Below are 16,483 nucleotides of genomic sequence, written 5' to 3' on the forward strand. Positions count from 1 at the left end.
GCCTCCGCAACCGGCAGACGTGAGCCAATACAAATGGTTCCTTGGCCCTTTCAGCGTCAAGTTGATGCAACCTCGGCGGCAGCGTTTGGCGCGTCAAGGGAGAGGTTTGGGGTTATGTACTGTACCTATGGGGAGATGCAACGCGCCAATTTGGGGTTTGCCAAAAATACACGAGACACTCACCTCATCTCGGCCCAGGCGCTTTTTTTTTATCCTCAGCAGCAGTCACGAAGGGAAGAAAACAAAATGTAGAGAGGCTCTGCTTTGTTTTGGTTGCCGGGCAGTTGAAAGAAAGTCTTGGGCCCCATCAGATGAAAAATCCACATTTGGAGTCAGAAGCGTACTGTAGGATGGGATGCTCCCTATAGGCCACTCCTGCAACAAGGATAAGCCTGACCTGACCATCCGCCCTGCCGCGTTAACGATTGCTCAACTCCTAGTTATGCACCGTAGCACCTACTCATACGGAAATATAACCAATACGATACCCTCCCTGGGTAGGTAGGTATGTCATTGATCTCAAGGCGTCTCGGCTGTTTCGAGCCGAAGGTGCCGCATCCTGAATCGGATCAAATGCAGGGAGGGGTTCCGCGATCAAACCGAACTGTATTTACTCCGCACGGCGTTGGGGGGTGGTGGTTTGTGTACAAAGGTACTCACTGCACACATGGCGGGGAAGGCCGACTGAGAATGGAGGGAGAGTATTTCTTGAGTGATGTGCAATAGAGGAGGTAAAACATGGTGACGACATGCACCAGCATGCCTGCCAGATAGATTCCTTGTGCAATTTCAATGCTGTATAGCGACAAGAAAAATGGCGCCCATCAAGGTCGGTATAGTTGGCTACGGCTTCAGCACAAAGTGCTTTCACCTCCCGTACATCCTGCCCAACCCTGATCTCCAAGTTTACGCCTTTCTTCAGCGAGCCGAGGCGCCGCCCAAGGGCTCAGGGGCTGAGGCACAGGACGCGCACGGCAAGATGACCATCCGAGGCGGGCACTGCACCGTCGAGTTTCCTGACGCCAAGCACTACAGAACCGCCAACGAGTTCTTTGGCGACCAAGCAATCGAGCTTGTGGTGATTTGCACGCCGAATCATGAAGAGTTCGTCAAAGGTGCTCTAGACTCTGGGAAGCACGGTCAGTCGGCCAATCAATCAGCTTTGCATCTTTCGCGCACGATTATAAATCCCCTGCAACGGATTCTTGCCGAGCCTGAAAATTACTGACGCCAGTCCAACCAGTTGTCGTCGAGAAGCCCTTTGTCACTACTAGCGAGGGTGCAGACAGACTGATCGAGCTGGCCAGGGAGAAGAAACGGGTCCTGACCGTCTTTCACAGTGAGTGGGTGTCTATCGAAGCTAGAGAACTGCAGTCTATACCACTGCTTGATGACAAGTCATTTTGGCAACGCAATGAGGCAGACGGTGGGCCTGTCAGCTGACGACGCTTATTTCCATCTCCTCTCACCGCAGACCGCAGGTTCGACAGCGACTTTCTTACCTTGAAGTACCTCTTGTCCGAGGGCGCTCTTGGTGATGTTCGAGATGCGCAGATTCACTTTGACTTTCCTGATCCCAGCTGGATCGGGGGCTGGACCCAAAAGGAGTACGTGCCTGGGGAGGGAATGGCTTTTGGACTAGGTGAGACGGATCCAGACCCCCCCGGCTCTTTTTTCAACATGCATGAGAAGCCACTTCCAGTAAACCAGGCCAAGTACCTACCTACCTAACAGCTTCCTACCGTTCCTTGGTTCCCGTTTACTGGATAGGATCGCACACAATCGATCAAGCTCTCGCCTTGTTCGGCACTCCCTCCTTCGTTACCGGTTTCTTCGCCTCAAACAGGGGCGTCGACAGTGACGTGGACGACACTTTCACTATTGTTATGCAGTACTCAGGAAACAGTACCAGCAAAAACCTACTCGTGACGGTCAAGACTACCATAATCACGCCCATGCGGGACCAGCTCAAGTTCTTTGTCAGGGGCACCAAGGGCACCTATCTCAAATTTGGCTACTGTCCACAAGAAGCCCGCGCCATAGCGAATCCAGGAAGGCCAGCCCCCGACGACCACGGCGTTGAGGACGAGCGAGCGTGGGGTGATTTAATCACCAAGGTCCAGTTCGACGCTGCATCACAAAGCTTCGACGAGAGCACTGAGTTGTGGACTGGCAAATACCCCAGCTTGCCGGGCTACTGCCGTGGATACTATGAGAATGTGGTCCATGCCATTCGCGGCAGTGCAGATGTCGAGGTGAGGCCCGAGACGGCGCGAGATGGGCTGAGAGTCATCGAGTTGGCGAGGAACTCGCATGAGAAAGGAGTCAAGGTACCATGGTCTTGAAGCTGGCACCACTTCCTTTGACGGTCTACCATTGTGGCCTTTTTTTTTAAAAAAAAAAAAAAAAAAAAAAAAAAAAGAAAACGACCAAGAAAAACCAACTCACCGTGCGTATCTATGTTCTGATATTCTCTCGCTCTTCTTGGTCATGAATTCTCCCTCAGGTGCGTAAAACTCGAAATACGCAGCGTCCCATTGTCCTCAGTATCCAGTGCCATGTACACCCGTGCCCGTATCTGCATCACCCCTTACAGCCCCAACTCCAGCTGGGCCACATATAGCTGATCCCGGGTCCGTCGGGTGGGCCGTTACTATCAATGAGCTTCCTTGTCTGACCATGACTGCTCCCGGCGGACTATAGTGGCTACAGTTCTGGCGAAAATGGTCTCGCCGCATGTTGTAAAACCTCGTCCCTTCTGTGTTGAGCAGTATCACCTTTGCGTGCTGCCCAAAGAGCCCGGCAATAAAGCCATCGTTGATAACGGCGGCTTGCAGCCGCCACAAGGCCGCCAAGGTGGCAGCGCCACAAGGTCCATTCGGGACTCCCGATCTCCCCATTTCTCTGCAGGCTTCGTCGGCACGTTTCGCACAGACCGTGACGCAGGCGTCGACTGTGTGCAGCAGCTCCGGGAAGGCAATCTTGGATACGACACCGCAGTTGATGCCATGCATGTTTGTGAATCCCGGCTTGACCTCGGTGGGCTGCTCGTCCCGTATGCTCAAGTACAGACAGTCGGCATCCTGTGGCTCCACCGTCACGATGGCGCAGCGGTGGGCAGCAAGGCGCCTCTCCGTCTTGTAGTGCCTCACCGCGGCCTGCGCCAGAGAGCCGACACCGACTGGGACGAGAATCAGGCTTGGGTCAACTCCCAGTGCCTCGAGCTGCTCGTCCAGCTCCGTGAATATTGTAGAGTAGCCCTCGACGATGAACCTTGGTATCTGTTCGTACCCTTCCATGGCACAGTCTGAGATGAGCAGACCTTTGGCGTCTCCAAGCGAGTCTTTCATGGCTGCGCTTAGCGCCTGGTCCAGGTTGTTACCGGCCGGTACCAGCGTGGCCTGGTCTCCCACTGCTAGCTTGTCCTGTAGGGGGCAGTCACTCGGCATGTAAATCTTTGCCTCGATGCCCAGCTGTTCTGCCATGTAGGCCACGGCGTGGCCATGCGTGATTTCTCCCGACGCGTACAGCACCACCCCGTTCTCCCTGGCCGCGGCTGCCACCTCTTGCATCGACGCCTCCTCTGGCAGCCCTAGCTTTCCAACCACTGCACGATATATGGCCCATGATGTGCCCAGTATTTTGAATGATCCGTGCCCGGCACGTTTGCTTTCGTCTTTGACAAAGACTTGTGCATCAACCTCGGGCTGTACCAGCCTCACCAGCGGAGTTGGCTCGAAGTCGGTTAACTGGCGATGAAACTCCTGAACTCGTTTGAGAGTATCGCCTGGGACTTCGGGGGCTGCTCCCGTCGCTGCGCGATTGACAAAGATTGCGCGCTCGTGAAAACTCTCGTTCAAACGCACGTGGGAGTCTGGCTGGGGCCGTTCGGGAAGCCCTTCCTCGGACGATGGCATTTTGTATGTATGGCTTGATGGGCCAAGTTATGAAGCTGGCGATCTGTTGCGTTGAGTTTCTTTTCATAAATTGTTGGGCTGAGCTGTGACGATATGGAGAGATTCGATATCACCAAAGGTGGAATCGAGTCTCGGTGAACGTAAAAGTTGAAATGAGGAGGAAGATAAGTGCCAAAAGGTTGACATATCATGAGCCGTTGTCAGTCGCCAAAGGCATCCCTTCCAGTTATGACAAGTACCTGCCCTGACTGTGTTTTTTTTTCTTTTTTTTTCTTTTTTGTTAAACCTCTTTGTCTGGCACTTTCCCTATCGACTTTATTGTCTATGGTGCTTATCAAATACCAAGGAAGTCGTTTGTTGATGGCTACCCAATTACCAAGGTAATGTAGGTACCTGAGGCAGGTAGGTAGGTAATGTACTCATGCAAGACACGTCCTCGTAGAATATAGCTACTCACTTGCTCGTCAGATTCTGGAGCAAACACTACTCACGGCAAATATCAACCAACAATTACTATGAAATCCGTGGCCACAATGGTCCGAAGTGTTGATCATCCACAGCTTAACACATATTGCCTTGAACAACCCCTTAACTGTTGGTAGCTTGCTTCTGCGTAGTGACTCATGGCTCGATCTGAACAAATTTCTGTCCCTTGTTAAATTTTTGATGTTAACTGCCTATCAATGCCGAGGCTGGTTGGCTTATTTTCCACATACACAAAGCTATCACTGTATCTGCACGCCCTTCGCCCTACATCCCCAAAACCAACATATACATGACAGGGCGTACAGTTATTATCCTCCGTAGGCTTATTCTTATCAGGGGTTGGTTTATGAAGCCTCAACCTTCAGCTTCAAACCCAGGATCAGTTATAAAGGCAGATAAACAAACATGTAAAAGTTGCAGGGCAGTTCTCCCACCAGGGTTACTATTTAATGGCATCATGGGTTCTCGTACTTGTGCGTGCATGTACACCAAACAAAGTAAACCATATCGCATGGTTTACCGAGGCATTGTACAAAAGTTCTTACTCACTCTTGGACTGGACTCGGCGCGAATATCTCGGGGTCCTTCGCCTTCCGTACGACTTGGAGGTTTTTCGGGGCTCCTTGCTCTTCTAGAGCTTGGAGGAGCCACCTCCACTCTCGCTTGGGTCCTGGTTGGTTTCTCGCTCCTGCAATGGCTGCTTCTCGGGAATGACATCTTGATCTTCATTGGAAATTGACTTGTCTGCTGTCTCTGTAGGCTTTGACAAGCAGACGTGTACGTCTGCGGCGCGAGGGGTGAATGTAGGAGCGTCTGGATTAAGCTTTGATCCCTATACAGGTCAATGTTCGTCAGAGTGAACATCCTATCCGTCCTTCTTGAGGGGGTATGTATCCAAAACCTCCAGGACCACAAATGCCTACCTCTCTGTGGTGGCCCGATGGAGTGTGGATCGCCGTACCATCGCTGCCGTCTTGACTGCTGGACATGCCATTGGCCGTTCCCTTCGATGTTTCGACAGTATGCCGCTGTGGCGTGACTTGAATACCATCAGCCAGGTCGAGGTCGTTTGCGAGCCTGCTTCTGGGCTTCGCAAAGAACTGCTTTGACCACAGTTCAGAGTATTTGCCCCTTTTGGCGATCAGCGTGTCATGGCTGCCATGCTCAATGATTTCACCGCCAGAAACAACCATAATGATGTGAGCATTCATCACCGTCGACAATCGATGGCTACCCAGGTATCGAATACGAGGTTCAGTAAGTCGCCACATCTCAGAAGAAAAATAGCATTGGGAAATTCGAGTACATACGCCACAATGAACGTTGTGCGCCCAGCACAGAGGGAACCAAACGCATCTTGAATCTTTTGCTCCGTCTCGGTATCCACGGAGCTGGTAGCTTCGTCGAGGAGCACAATCGAGGGCTGCTTCAGGATGGCTCGCGCGATCGCCAGACGCTGCAGCTCACCACCGGACACCTTGACGCCTCGTTCACCCACTCGCGTCTCGTATCCTGTTTTGGAGATCAAGCAATTAGCTTGCTAGTCAACGCAAAAGGGAATCAGGAATTGTGCAGCTCACCATCAGTGAATCCTATGACCTGATCGTGAACACAGGCTGCCTTGCACGCGTCGAAGACTTCGTCGTCAGTCGCCGAGAGTCTGGCGTATCTCACATTGTTCATTATGGTGTCGTTGAAGAGCACAGGAGCCTGGGGCACGATGCCTATATGATCCCGCAAGCTGTAGACACGGGTGCATGGTTAGCGACGTCTGGATAAATGTAGCAAAAAGACGAGAAGGCACAGTGACTGACCTGCATTGGTCAACATCACGGATGTCCTGTCCATCCACTGTGATGGAGCCTTCATTCACGTCGTAGAACCGGGCTAGAAGCTTCAGGATCGTTGACTTGCCGGCTCCTGTAGTTCCAACAAAGGCCACAGTCGTGCCCGGTGGTGCATCAAAACTGACATTGTTTAGTATTTTTTTCTTGCCGTCATAAGAAAATCCCACCTTGTCGAACTTGACCCTGGCGCCAGACAGCTCCAGTGCGGGGGCCCCATCCTTGCTCAGTATAGTAGGCTTTTTCTGCATGATCTCCAAAAGCTGTTCGGCTTGAACAAGATTTCGTGAAATGGTTTTGCCGAGTCCAGCAAAATAGTTGAGCGGGGATACCAGCTGGCCCCAGTACGTAAGGAGCATTATAAACTGTCCTGCTGTGGCTTCCTTTGATGCCACCTGGTACACGGCCAAAAAGGACCCGGCCAGGAGACCAGCCAGAAGGACAAGGTACTGAAAGGCGTATGCGAACAGATATCCTGTGTATACTGTCTCGGACTTTGTCACTCTGTCCTTGACGGCTTCAGTGTAGCGGTTCTCCTCGTACGGTACTTGGTTGAAGCAGGTGACGGTTGACCAACCCTGGATTCCGGCCTGAAGAACGTAGTGCTCGTGGAACCATGCGCTGATTTCACTCTTTCGTGGCTCGCTGAGCTTCGCGAGCATCCGGGTCGCAATGTGAAAAAATATGACCGCGGTAGCCACAGTGATGAGCCCCTCGTAGGGCCCAAATGTAGTTGACAGGTAGGCGAAGGCGAGACACAAGTCAATCATCATAGGCATGGCGCGGAAGCAGATCGAGTCTAGCAGGCCGCTGAGGCTTTGTCCCGACTGAATAGCCATGCTGAGTTCGGAAATTCCCTTGGAGTCGTGGAAGTCGGCCGACAGATTGAGAACGTGCGAGTAGGCTGCCGAACTCAATGCAGCAGCCGAGTAGTTCTCGACAGGTATCCAGAGCCATTGGCGGGCAAAGGAGAGGCCAGCTTCAGAAGCTGCCAACCGAAGGGCGGCAAAGATAATGACCTGAACCCAGGGGTCCTCATTGTTGGCACCACTCAGGCTATCGGTCAGGACGCCCATTTGCCGCGGTATGAGCACGTTGAGCGCGTTGTTGGCAAGCAGACACACCCCTACAAGCACTGCATGTAGCTGTAGGACTCGATCGCCGGCAGGCCAGATGTAGGGCAGGAATACCTGTGCAAGAAACCTTGAGAATTAGCATGCTGTGTTAGGGAGCCCAACTCTGTAGCTCGAACTAGTACGAGGGTTAAGAGGGCCACATGTGTCAAATATAATCCTTACAGCGAAGCTCTTTATGTATAAGAACCAGTTACCCTCTTGTCGAAGTCGGGTTTCCATTCTCTCCCTGGCCTCGCGTCTTCTGCGTTCGTAAGGGGACTCGGCGGTGTCCTTGGACTTGGCCTTGGCCTTGACCTTAGAGCCATCTCCGATTTGCTGTTCGCCTGGTTGCGTCCGCTCGCTCGAATCTTCAGCCTGTGTAGATCCATAGCGCCCAGCATTGCCATGAACGACAGAGTTGTCTGTCTTCTGTAGAAGTGGCTGCCGCTCGGTATCGTCAGGCGAGGACGGTGCCTCGACCTTTGGACGACCGCTTGCATACAGCACCAAGATCGATACTGCCAAGGTTTCGCGGACCATCACAGCTCCCAGCGCTGTGTAGTCCGGCCAACGCCAGCTTGACGGGCTGTCAGCAGTTTGGTTGAGGATGGCAAGCAATGGCTCTGTCAGCGCAGCTAGGACATATGGACCGATATATGTACGCCACACTGGAGCCACGGTTCCGAAGAGATCGGCCACCAGGACTCCAAAGACGAGGATCGGAGAGAGGAGACCTATGACTATGTCTGGGCGTATTTGACTGAGACAACCTCCAATTGAGGAGACGGTCAGGAGCACACCTAGCTCCACAACGAATGTAAAGATGAAGGCAACCATTAAACATGCCAGGGTGCCGAGATACATATGCCTGGCTCGGTCAACCGAAGATTGTAAGGTGCAGACGGTTACGGCCGAAGAAGCTATGTAGTAGATGAAGACAGCTGCCGGGTATGCATAATGCAGGGCCGTGATCAGCGGTACAAGCTGCGTAGGCCCGAACGATGGGAAAACCATCATCCTGCTAAAATTGGCGGACTTGGGCGAGTCAGACTAGAGGATCTTTGCTGCTGTATACGGATAGACAGCTCTAGAACGGTTATGGAAACAGGTGAAGGGCCTAGGGTCCGAGAGTGTGTGGTGTCGCTCTGGTCTTTGTGACTTCAGTATTGACAGGTCAGTGACAGCTATCCGCGAATGATGGGTGAATGCATGAGTAAATGGATGGAATCGAGACACCAAAAAGAAAGGCGGTGGGAGGACCAGCGAACGGCAGGCAGCTCGAGCAGTCGGCAATGAGTGAGTAAAAGCAAAAAAAAAACCCAACGGTCCGCTTGGGTCTTTCAATGTTACAGTACCTTGAGCTAGGGAGAAAGAGAATGTTCCGGTGTAAATGGCGGTGGGAGAAGACGGCAGGTTGAGTCTTTGTTTGCCTGTCACCATCCAGCTGCAGTGTAGACCAGGGCGACACTGCAGCGGAATAGCTACCTACCTACCTGAGTAGGTAGGTAGGTAGGCAGGTACAGAGTGAACACCATCTTCGCTCCCAAAGAATGTATGGATGTGAAATCATGGTCAGCTAAGGTGAGGAAGGTACGGAGGTGGGTACTGGCAACCCATATATGGCAGTTACATTACAAAGTATTGACTGTTCCGACTTGTGGAGGGATAGGACCGTGCATCAGTCTAGGTACTTGCTTCCCTTGCCTATTCCGCATCTCATTCTGGTAATGCAGGTAGATGTTACCTTAGGTAAGGTACCTACTTGCTACCTGCCTCAGTTGTTTGTGCACATCAATCTTCCCAACGATCCGTAAATTTATTATTGCTGGGAACCCGCCTCACTTTTGTCGGTGGTGTTCCCTTGGGGCAATCCACCAAGGATTCGGGTAGGTCGATTGAAGGCAGTGACACCGGATGCCTCCGACTGCGGCGTTCCTAGCAATTGGATCATAAGCAATATGTCTGCCTTACCTAGGTGTCTACCTACCTACCTAGCTAAGGCACTCACCGAAGTACCTCGCTGTTAGGTGGCTATCCGTTCTTCATATGGCACAACTTTTGTATGTCTGTACGATTATATCGCAGGCATTCGAAGGGCGCAGCATTCCTTGTGCGCTTGCTCCGTTGTTTCAGCTGTGGGTTTGAATCGACATATATTCATGTATCATGTGTGAAAAAAAATATATATATACCTTTAGGTACGGGGGTGTCGGTGGTGGAAGAAACACTGGATAGGTAAGGTAGGTAGGCCTGGAGGTGTGATGGAGCTGTCAGCCAGTACGTCAAAGACAAACATTTACACCCGCCCGCTTTTATTGTCCACCTGGCAAACGCCTTTTTTTGTTCTTCCTCGTCACGAAAACCAGGCCGCTGTGTATGTACCTCTCACTAACCAATAAAATGTCGATTATTTTGCAAAAGGTTTCCCTAACCCGACGTAGGTGCCAGGTATGTAGATAAGCAGGCACCGAAGTAGATATTTTGATACAAAGGTATATCTACAGTAAGCAACTTTGGAAACGTACCCCATTTTGTGGGATTTGGCGACGATCATGTTCATCATGTCAAGATTCCCAACTGGCTTCTGACTTTCGTCTGCTGGGGACTGATCGCCACCATTTGGCTGGACTATTTTTCTTCAACTACGTAAACTAGGTAGATATTTAGAAACTAGGTCTTGGCTAGAACCAGTGCTAGATGCACTTTAGCCTGCAAAGTGAACGACCGACGCCATACAACAAGAAACAGTGCTAATTACCAATCCCTCTTTTCTTGCCTCTGGGGTCGGGCTGCTTGTTCAAGCGACAGGTTCAAGGTTTCCCTTGGCAGGCCCTTCAACACACAGACCATCTTTGGAAAACCGGCTACCATGGACAGGGCAATCCCATGATTTCTCTACGCCATTCCAACATACAACGCCCTTCATATGAGGACACAAAGCGCTGACCTTGGTGATGTTGCCATTCTCGTCCTTGTACACGGCGATTGGCTTTTGAGTCTTGGGGTTCATCACACCGCCTGATCCAGGAATTAGATCCTCGATATCTGTAATGTCCGTCTGGAGAAACCGCTTGTACTGTGAATTGATCTGCATGTCGTGCGCAAGCATTGTTGTCGCCGATTTAACAATCGACATCATGCGCTTTGGGGAGTACAAGTCGGCCCAGCTGTTGCGCTGACCATCAATTTCGTCTGCGATAAGCCTGCCCGCAATCACACCATGGGTCAGACCATTCCCCGAGTCGCCCGTGACGATAAAGGTGCGTTTGCAGGCTTGGTTAAGACCGATGAATGCCATGTAATCCACGGGCTCAAAAACCTGACCACTCCACATGTAATCGACGGCACCAGCTTGTGGAAAGCGTTCTCTGGTCCACGTCTCCAATTCCTCAAACCGACCGCCCGTGTTCTCCTGGCCGACTTTGTGGTCCATGCCACCGACAACCAGATAATCGTCACTCTCGTCGCATGCAGACAGCCTCACATACTTGTATTCCTCGGCGGTATCGTAGATGAGGCAGTCTTCGACAGACCCTTTGGGGACTCGAATGGCGATGCAGTACGTGCGATCGTATTCCAGCTCGGCAACAACACTGAGCTTCTGCAGCGGGACATTCGTGGCCTCAACTGCATATTCGCACGTCACGTTGTTTCCATACTGGGTCTTGACCTCAACGTGCTTGTTCCCAACCCCAAGGATTTCGATGCCAGGCTCGTTGACCGACATGACCCTTGTCTGTGTAAAGCACCTGAAGTTTGGTTGTTTTAAAAGAAACCCGAGGACACCGTTGACATACTTTGTTGGGTGGAATGTTGCCTGGTTGCGCCAAACTGCACCGTCGCGCTGGTCCGGTCTGCCAGGCTCAGATGACCAACCTTTGACCTGCAGGCCTTCGTTGAACTCGACATCAATTCCCAATTGCTGCGCCATCTGTACCTCTTTCTTGATTTCCTCCAAGTCCTCGGCGTGTTTTGCGTCATTGCGCGAGTACTGGGATATGGTGTAAGCAGGCACTTGGCGATACTCGCAGTCAATGCCCAACTTTCTCGCAAGCTCTCCGACGTAGTTCAGAGCCCAAGTGTGGCTCTCGGCAGCTGCCTTCGCTCCTTGCGTCCCGTGTTTCTTCTGTATCTCAAGATAACCATCATCCAGGGCGTTGGACAGGTGACCGCTCGTTCGGCCCGTCTCTCCCGACAAGACCTCGCGAGCCTCGAGCAAAACAACATGTTTGCCGCGAGTCACGAGTTCGTACGCAACAGAGATACCGGCGATTCCGGAGCCCACAACACAGACGTCTGCCTCGATGTCTCCGGCCAGTGCCTTGAGAATGTGTCCGGATCTGTTCGCATATGTGTCGTTGTGTATCCACACGGCATTGGTGGCGCCGGAGGTGGCCTCGAACTGTTGCTCGAATTTTTGACGAGAGCCGGCTGTGACAGACATGTTTCTTCTCCCAGTTTGAACTTCTAGGCTGCAGATACAGTCGGTCTTTCGTACTCTATGGATGAAAGACACGATGGAAGCTCGAGGCGTGAGAGGTAGTAACAGGCGGGTGTGGAATCGTACCGGCTGCGACAATGATCGAATCATATTTGCCTAGTGTGTATGGCATTCCAAGAAGAAAACCGAGTGGTGCTCCGACGTGACATTTTCAGTCGTACTCCAAGTTGCGATATTTGGTTACGACCATCTTGATTGGCCTTGACCACTGGAAGGTGACACAGGGGTGAAATCATAGGTTCATAATGACGCGATGACCGCCACATGTCATTTGAATAGAAGGTAGCATCTGTATGTAGTAACTGCAGGTTCCCTCCCTTGCCAAATCACGATTTAATATTTACAAATGGTTGACGCAATGTGGTGTTAGGATTCATGAAACTTATCTTGGCTTTAATCTCAGTGTTCAAAACCTCCGACTAGACCGTGTGACCCACAAATGGACAGGGCCCTGAAGTGCTTATGTCCCTTTTGTTTTTAACCCCTTATAACAATCCAACCAACTCACCGGTTTTGATATTTGAAAATTAACCCCTAATTTTAACCCCTTTTTTTCCGTTCCGGGTCCGTGTTATTAAGTAGGATTTTTCAAAACCTGCAATAATATTATGTAAACGTTTTGCCGGATTTGAATTTTAGCATAAACTTGTTATTTTTTTCCAATAATTAAATTGCCACTCTTATTAATACAATTTTTAACTGATAAATTGGGTGATAAAATTTACGTGGTATGGATAATTATTTATTAAAAGATTTATTTTCTAATATAAGATTTTATTAATTATATTTTTTCCGAATTAATTTATAATATTTACCAGTTTAAATTACGCGTATGTAAAACTTACAGCAAATTTAATAACTGTAATTGCAAACTTATTTGATATTAATCCGGAATAAATATATAATATTATATAATAATAATTTGTCTGTTTATATTGCTATTAACAATTCTTTTATTATTACCTGCGGATATTTTTTATTACTTATTCTTGTGTAAGGGTAATTTAACTTTTGTTTTAATATTGTTTAATTCTTATTATTTTATTCAAATATTATTACTAGTTTCAGGGCTCATCCCTGAAGCCCGAAGCTCCGCAATTGAACGTGGCTCAATTGCGGCGTTGCAATATACCTGTAGGTCCACGCAACGATCGTTTTGGTTCAGGTCTGAGGATACCTTGTCGATTTTCGCCGTTCGTCACAATAATACCATATAATAAATAATTGAACAAAAATTTCACTCTTTTATAAGTAATTAAATAAAAATTGTAAAAATATACGGTTTGCATATTGGATATAATATTTGACCAAATTTTTAACAACGATTTAATTTTTATTTTTAATATCCAAATTGGTAAAATTTAAAATATAAACCCATTAAAGGGGTTGGTTGCAATCCAAATTTTGTTAAAATATTTAATTTTTGATTTTATTTTATTATTATTTTATTTATTAATAAAACTTTATATTTTTTGTATATGGAGGGCTATATTGGTATAAATTATATATATATAAGATTTGGTATTAATATTACGTAATATAACGTATTAAAAAACCGAAAAGGTAATATAAATAAAAATAATCCAAAATTTGCAATCGAAACGGGTTTGTATTTTAACCAATTTTAACGATACCAATACCAAAATTTTATATATTGGACTCTATATATATACAAACGTCCACGTTAAATCTTTTTTTCAAAAACCCAAAACCTGGTTATTTTATTAATAAAAATATAAATATTACGTTTTTAAAATTTGCAATCGAAACGGGTTTATATTTTTACCAATTTTACCAATAAATTAACCAAAGCTTTAATATAGGAATTGGCTATATATATAAACGCCCACGTAAAATTCTTTTAGCAATATATTTTAAATTGGCTATTTTATTAACAAAATAATAAATATATTAAAATTTATATTTTTTATAATAAAATTTTAAATAATTATTTTAATAAAAAAAATAAAATAGATGTTTATTTTAATAAATTTAGATATTATTTGTTTCTGAAAATTAAAATTTTTATAATATATATATCGGTAAATAAAATAATAAATAAAAAATATAAATAAAATAGGTAAAACGGCTAATACCCGGCCAATATAAGCGGTAAAACAAAATATAAAATATCGTTACAACCCCCAAACTTTGGGTTATATAGCGGTATTTTTTTGCATTTTTACAATTTTTATTCGATTTGTTATTTGATTTTTTATTCCAATATATAAAATGCACAGTAATTTAACTATATCGCCTTTTGCCTGTACGGTGCGCGCACAGTGCAAATACTGTGCAGATTTGTCGGTTAAGGACGAAAATCGACGAAATGTCCTCAGACTAAAACGCGCGCTATCTTTTCGACCGATGTAATTGGTCGAAAAACCATGTGGCTGGTAAGGTATATGGAGCGTTCGGTCCACCTTGCGCAGCAAGGGGGTCTAGTCTGAGCACTGAGACTATATTATTACGGTGATTTTCTTATTCTTTGTTTTCTATTTATTATTTATATATAAATTATAATAATTATGGATATTTAAATTAAAATTAATGTTTTTAATAATTTTTGTTTTTTAACCGTTATAATATTATTATATTATATGGTTTTATATTTATTAACGCGTTTTTTGCAAATTTTATTAGGGGTAAAAATTCAAATTTTAATATACAAATAATAGCAATAACAATTAATAATTTCCCGGCGCGTTTGTTATTTCTTTTTAAATACCCTTTATAATTCTTACAAAAGTTTGTTTTATTTATTTTAAATATTTTTATTATATTATATTTATTTGGCGGCTGCCCAGATAATAAATAGTTGCTTATAATTAATAAATCGCGGGAAAAAGTCCCGCTTGGATTATTTCCGTATTTAACCCCGCGAAATTACCCGATTTTAATATTGTTTTTCGCAATTGATTTTGGTGATATTTTTATACAATTTAGTTTTTTGTTTTTTTATTAATTACAGCACTTTTTAAAACTAATAATTATATTATATTAATATTATAGTTAATGCTCTTTTATTCTTTTCGGCTGTTTTTAAGAATTTGGACATTATTTGTTTCAAAAATTGCATTTTTATTTAAATAAATATATTTAACAATTATATATCTCCGGCTTTTAATAATACGTAATAGCCTATTAAAAAACCCCAAAATTTATTAATTCAGGATAATATTTAAAGAAACCCAAAAGAATAATAAAAGGGAAATTAGAAATACTAATAATATTAGTGTGTTAATAGGGGCTTAGGGGTAAACTTTAGGTGCGGGGTAATATTAACCAGTAATAAAAACGCTGTAACAATAATACAAATACTTTGTAAATATAAAATAAATATGGATTAAAATTTGGGACATTGGTTATGTTAATTGGGGGAAATTTGCTTTTTTTCATATATTTTCTAATATTAAAATGGGGGTCGTTACGTTAAAAAGATTTCCGGTACTGCAAATAATTTTCCGAAAAATTAAATTATATAGGTTTTTGAAAAAAAACACTTGTATATATATATAACCCATTTTTAAATTTGCATATAAATGCGAATTTGGTAAAGTTCTTAACCCGGTATAGGATAATTAATTTGGAAATGCAAAATAATTATTAAACCCAGTGCAAATTATTAATTCCATTTGCTAATTTTTGAATTGCAATTCTTATATATAATAAATTAACGGAATTCTAATAAACTCGTTTGGGCGCTATATATTAAAAATTATATACAAATAAAAATAGGTATATTATATGCAAAATAATATATATAATTAATACCCCCTTTTTTACCATTTAATCCAAAAAAGTAAAATCGAAAAAAACTATATAAAAAAAAGAATTTCCTTTTTATATTCCAACCCAGTTCGAACCCTTTAAATAATTAAACTTTTTGTACCGAACCCCCTAGTTAAATTGGACCCCAAATTAAACGAACCCCCGAATTGAAAAAACCCCCCGAAAATTATAACAATTCCCAAATTCGAACCTAGAATTTACAAATTATAACCCACGGAATTAATTATTAGGTTAAATAGTTAATTTGGTTATTTATTATTAGAAGATTCCAAGTAAATATAATATATCAGGTATTTTAAATTGGTAAATCACAAAAAACGCGTATTATTTCAATTTGGACTTAATGTTGGTTATTGGGCTAGTATAAACCGTTTATTAATTATTTTATTTAGGGTAAATTTAAATGAGACGGCTGGTACCAAATTAACAAAGATGTAATAATTGCAAATAAAGAAATAATAATAGTAATTAATTAACAAATTAATTTGGTATTTTAAAATTTAATAATTAAAATGAAATTTATAAAAGTTTTAACCGTATAAATTTTAAAAGCATTTTATAAATCGGAAATATTAGGGGTTTTGTAAAATTACTAGCGGGAATTTGTTCGGATTCAAATTATTTTGCAATTATATTCTTTTTTATAATTAATTCCCGTACGAATTAAAATTTCACTAACGTATATATAATAATTAATTCCCGTACGAATTAAATTTCACTAACGTATATATAATATATTAATAATGCGCAAATTATATATATTAATTATAAAACTTATTTTATTCCCAAATATTATAATATAATTTTTTACAAATAATTTAATTTTAC

General features: G+C 44.7%; 4 protein-coding genes across 4 annotated transcripts; 1 reads left to right on the forward strand and 3 right to left on the reverse strand.

The window, feature by feature from the left end:
* The first annotated feature begins 717 nt into the window (after positions 1–717).
* MGG_10499 (oxidoreductase) lies at positions 718–2,478 on the forward strand. The gene is made up of 4 exons (XM_003713356.1): positions 718–1,139; positions 1,244–1,339; positions 1,475–1,642; positions 1,771–2,478. Exons 1-4 carry the CDS (start codon positions 815–817, stop codon positions 2,343–2,345), a joined length of 1,164 nt encoding a protein of 387 aa, XP_003713404.1. The 5' UTR covers positions 718–814; the 3' UTR covers positions 2,346–2,478.
* Positions 2,479–2,543: 65 nt separating this feature from the next.
* MGG_10500 (diaminopropionate ammonia-lyase) lies at positions 2,544–3,917 on the reverse strand (the record flags this gene model as incomplete). The annotated part of the gene is made up of 1 exon (XM_003713357.1): positions 2,544–3,917. One exon carries the CDS (start codon positions 3,915–3,917, stop codon positions 2,544–2,546), a length of 1,374 nt encoding a protein of 457 aa, XP_003713405.1.
* Positions 3,918–4,956: 1,039 nt separating this feature from the next.
* MGG_14069 (heavy metal tolerance protein) lies at positions 4,957–8,379 on the reverse strand (the record flags this gene model as incomplete). The annotated part of the gene is made up of 6 exons (XM_003713358.1): positions 4,957–5,235; positions 5,327–5,633; positions 5,714–5,915; positions 5,984–6,144; positions 6,218–7,437; positions 7,546–8,379. The coding sequence occupies 6 exons, from the start codon at positions 8,377–8,379 to the stop codon at positions 5,035–5,037; spliced, it is 2,925 nt and encodes a 974-aa protein (XP_003713406.1). The 3' UTR covers positions 4,957–5,034.
* Positions 8,380–9,890: 1,511 nt separating this feature from the next.
* Positions 9,891–12,114, reverse strand: MGG_14068 (FAD dependent oxidoreductase). The gene has a single exon (XM_003713359.1). The coding sequence runs from the start codon at positions 11,951–11,953 to the stop codon at positions 10,160–10,162; it is 1,794 nt and encodes a 597-aa protein (XP_003713407.1). The 5' UTR covers positions 11,954–12,114; the 3' UTR covers positions 9,891–10,159.
* Between the last annotated feature and the right edge of the window lie 4,369 nt (positions 12,115–16,483).

The sequence above is a fragment of the Pyricularia oryzae genome, chromosome 2 (assembly GCF_000002495.2).
Source record: "Pyricularia oryzae 70-15 chromosome 2, whole genome shotgun sequence".
In the NCBI taxonomy this organism is placed as follows: domain Eukaryota; kingdom Fungi; phylum Ascomycota; class Sordariomycetes; order Magnaporthales; family Pyriculariaceae; genus Pyricularia; species Pyricularia oryzae.

Excerpts from the sequence above, each read along its gene's own strand:
- MGG_10499 (XM_003713356.1), top strand. The coding sequence starts at position 815 with ATGGCGCCCATCAAGGTCGGTATAGTTGGCTACGGCTTCAGCACAAAG. Across the intron at positions 1,140-1,243 it reads TCTAGACTCTGGGAAGCACG|TTGTCGTCGAGAAGCCCTTT; the intron begins GTCAGTCGGCCA and ends CAGTCCAACCAG. Across the intron at positions 1,340-1,474 it reads GGTCCTGACCGTCTTTCACA|ACCGCAGGTTCGACAGCGAC; the intron begins GTGAGTGGGTGT and ends CTCTCACCGCAG.
- MGG_14068 (XM_003713359.1), bottom strand. The coding sequence starts at position 11,953 with ATGATTCGATCATTGTCGCAGCCGGTACGATTCCACACCCGCCTGTTA.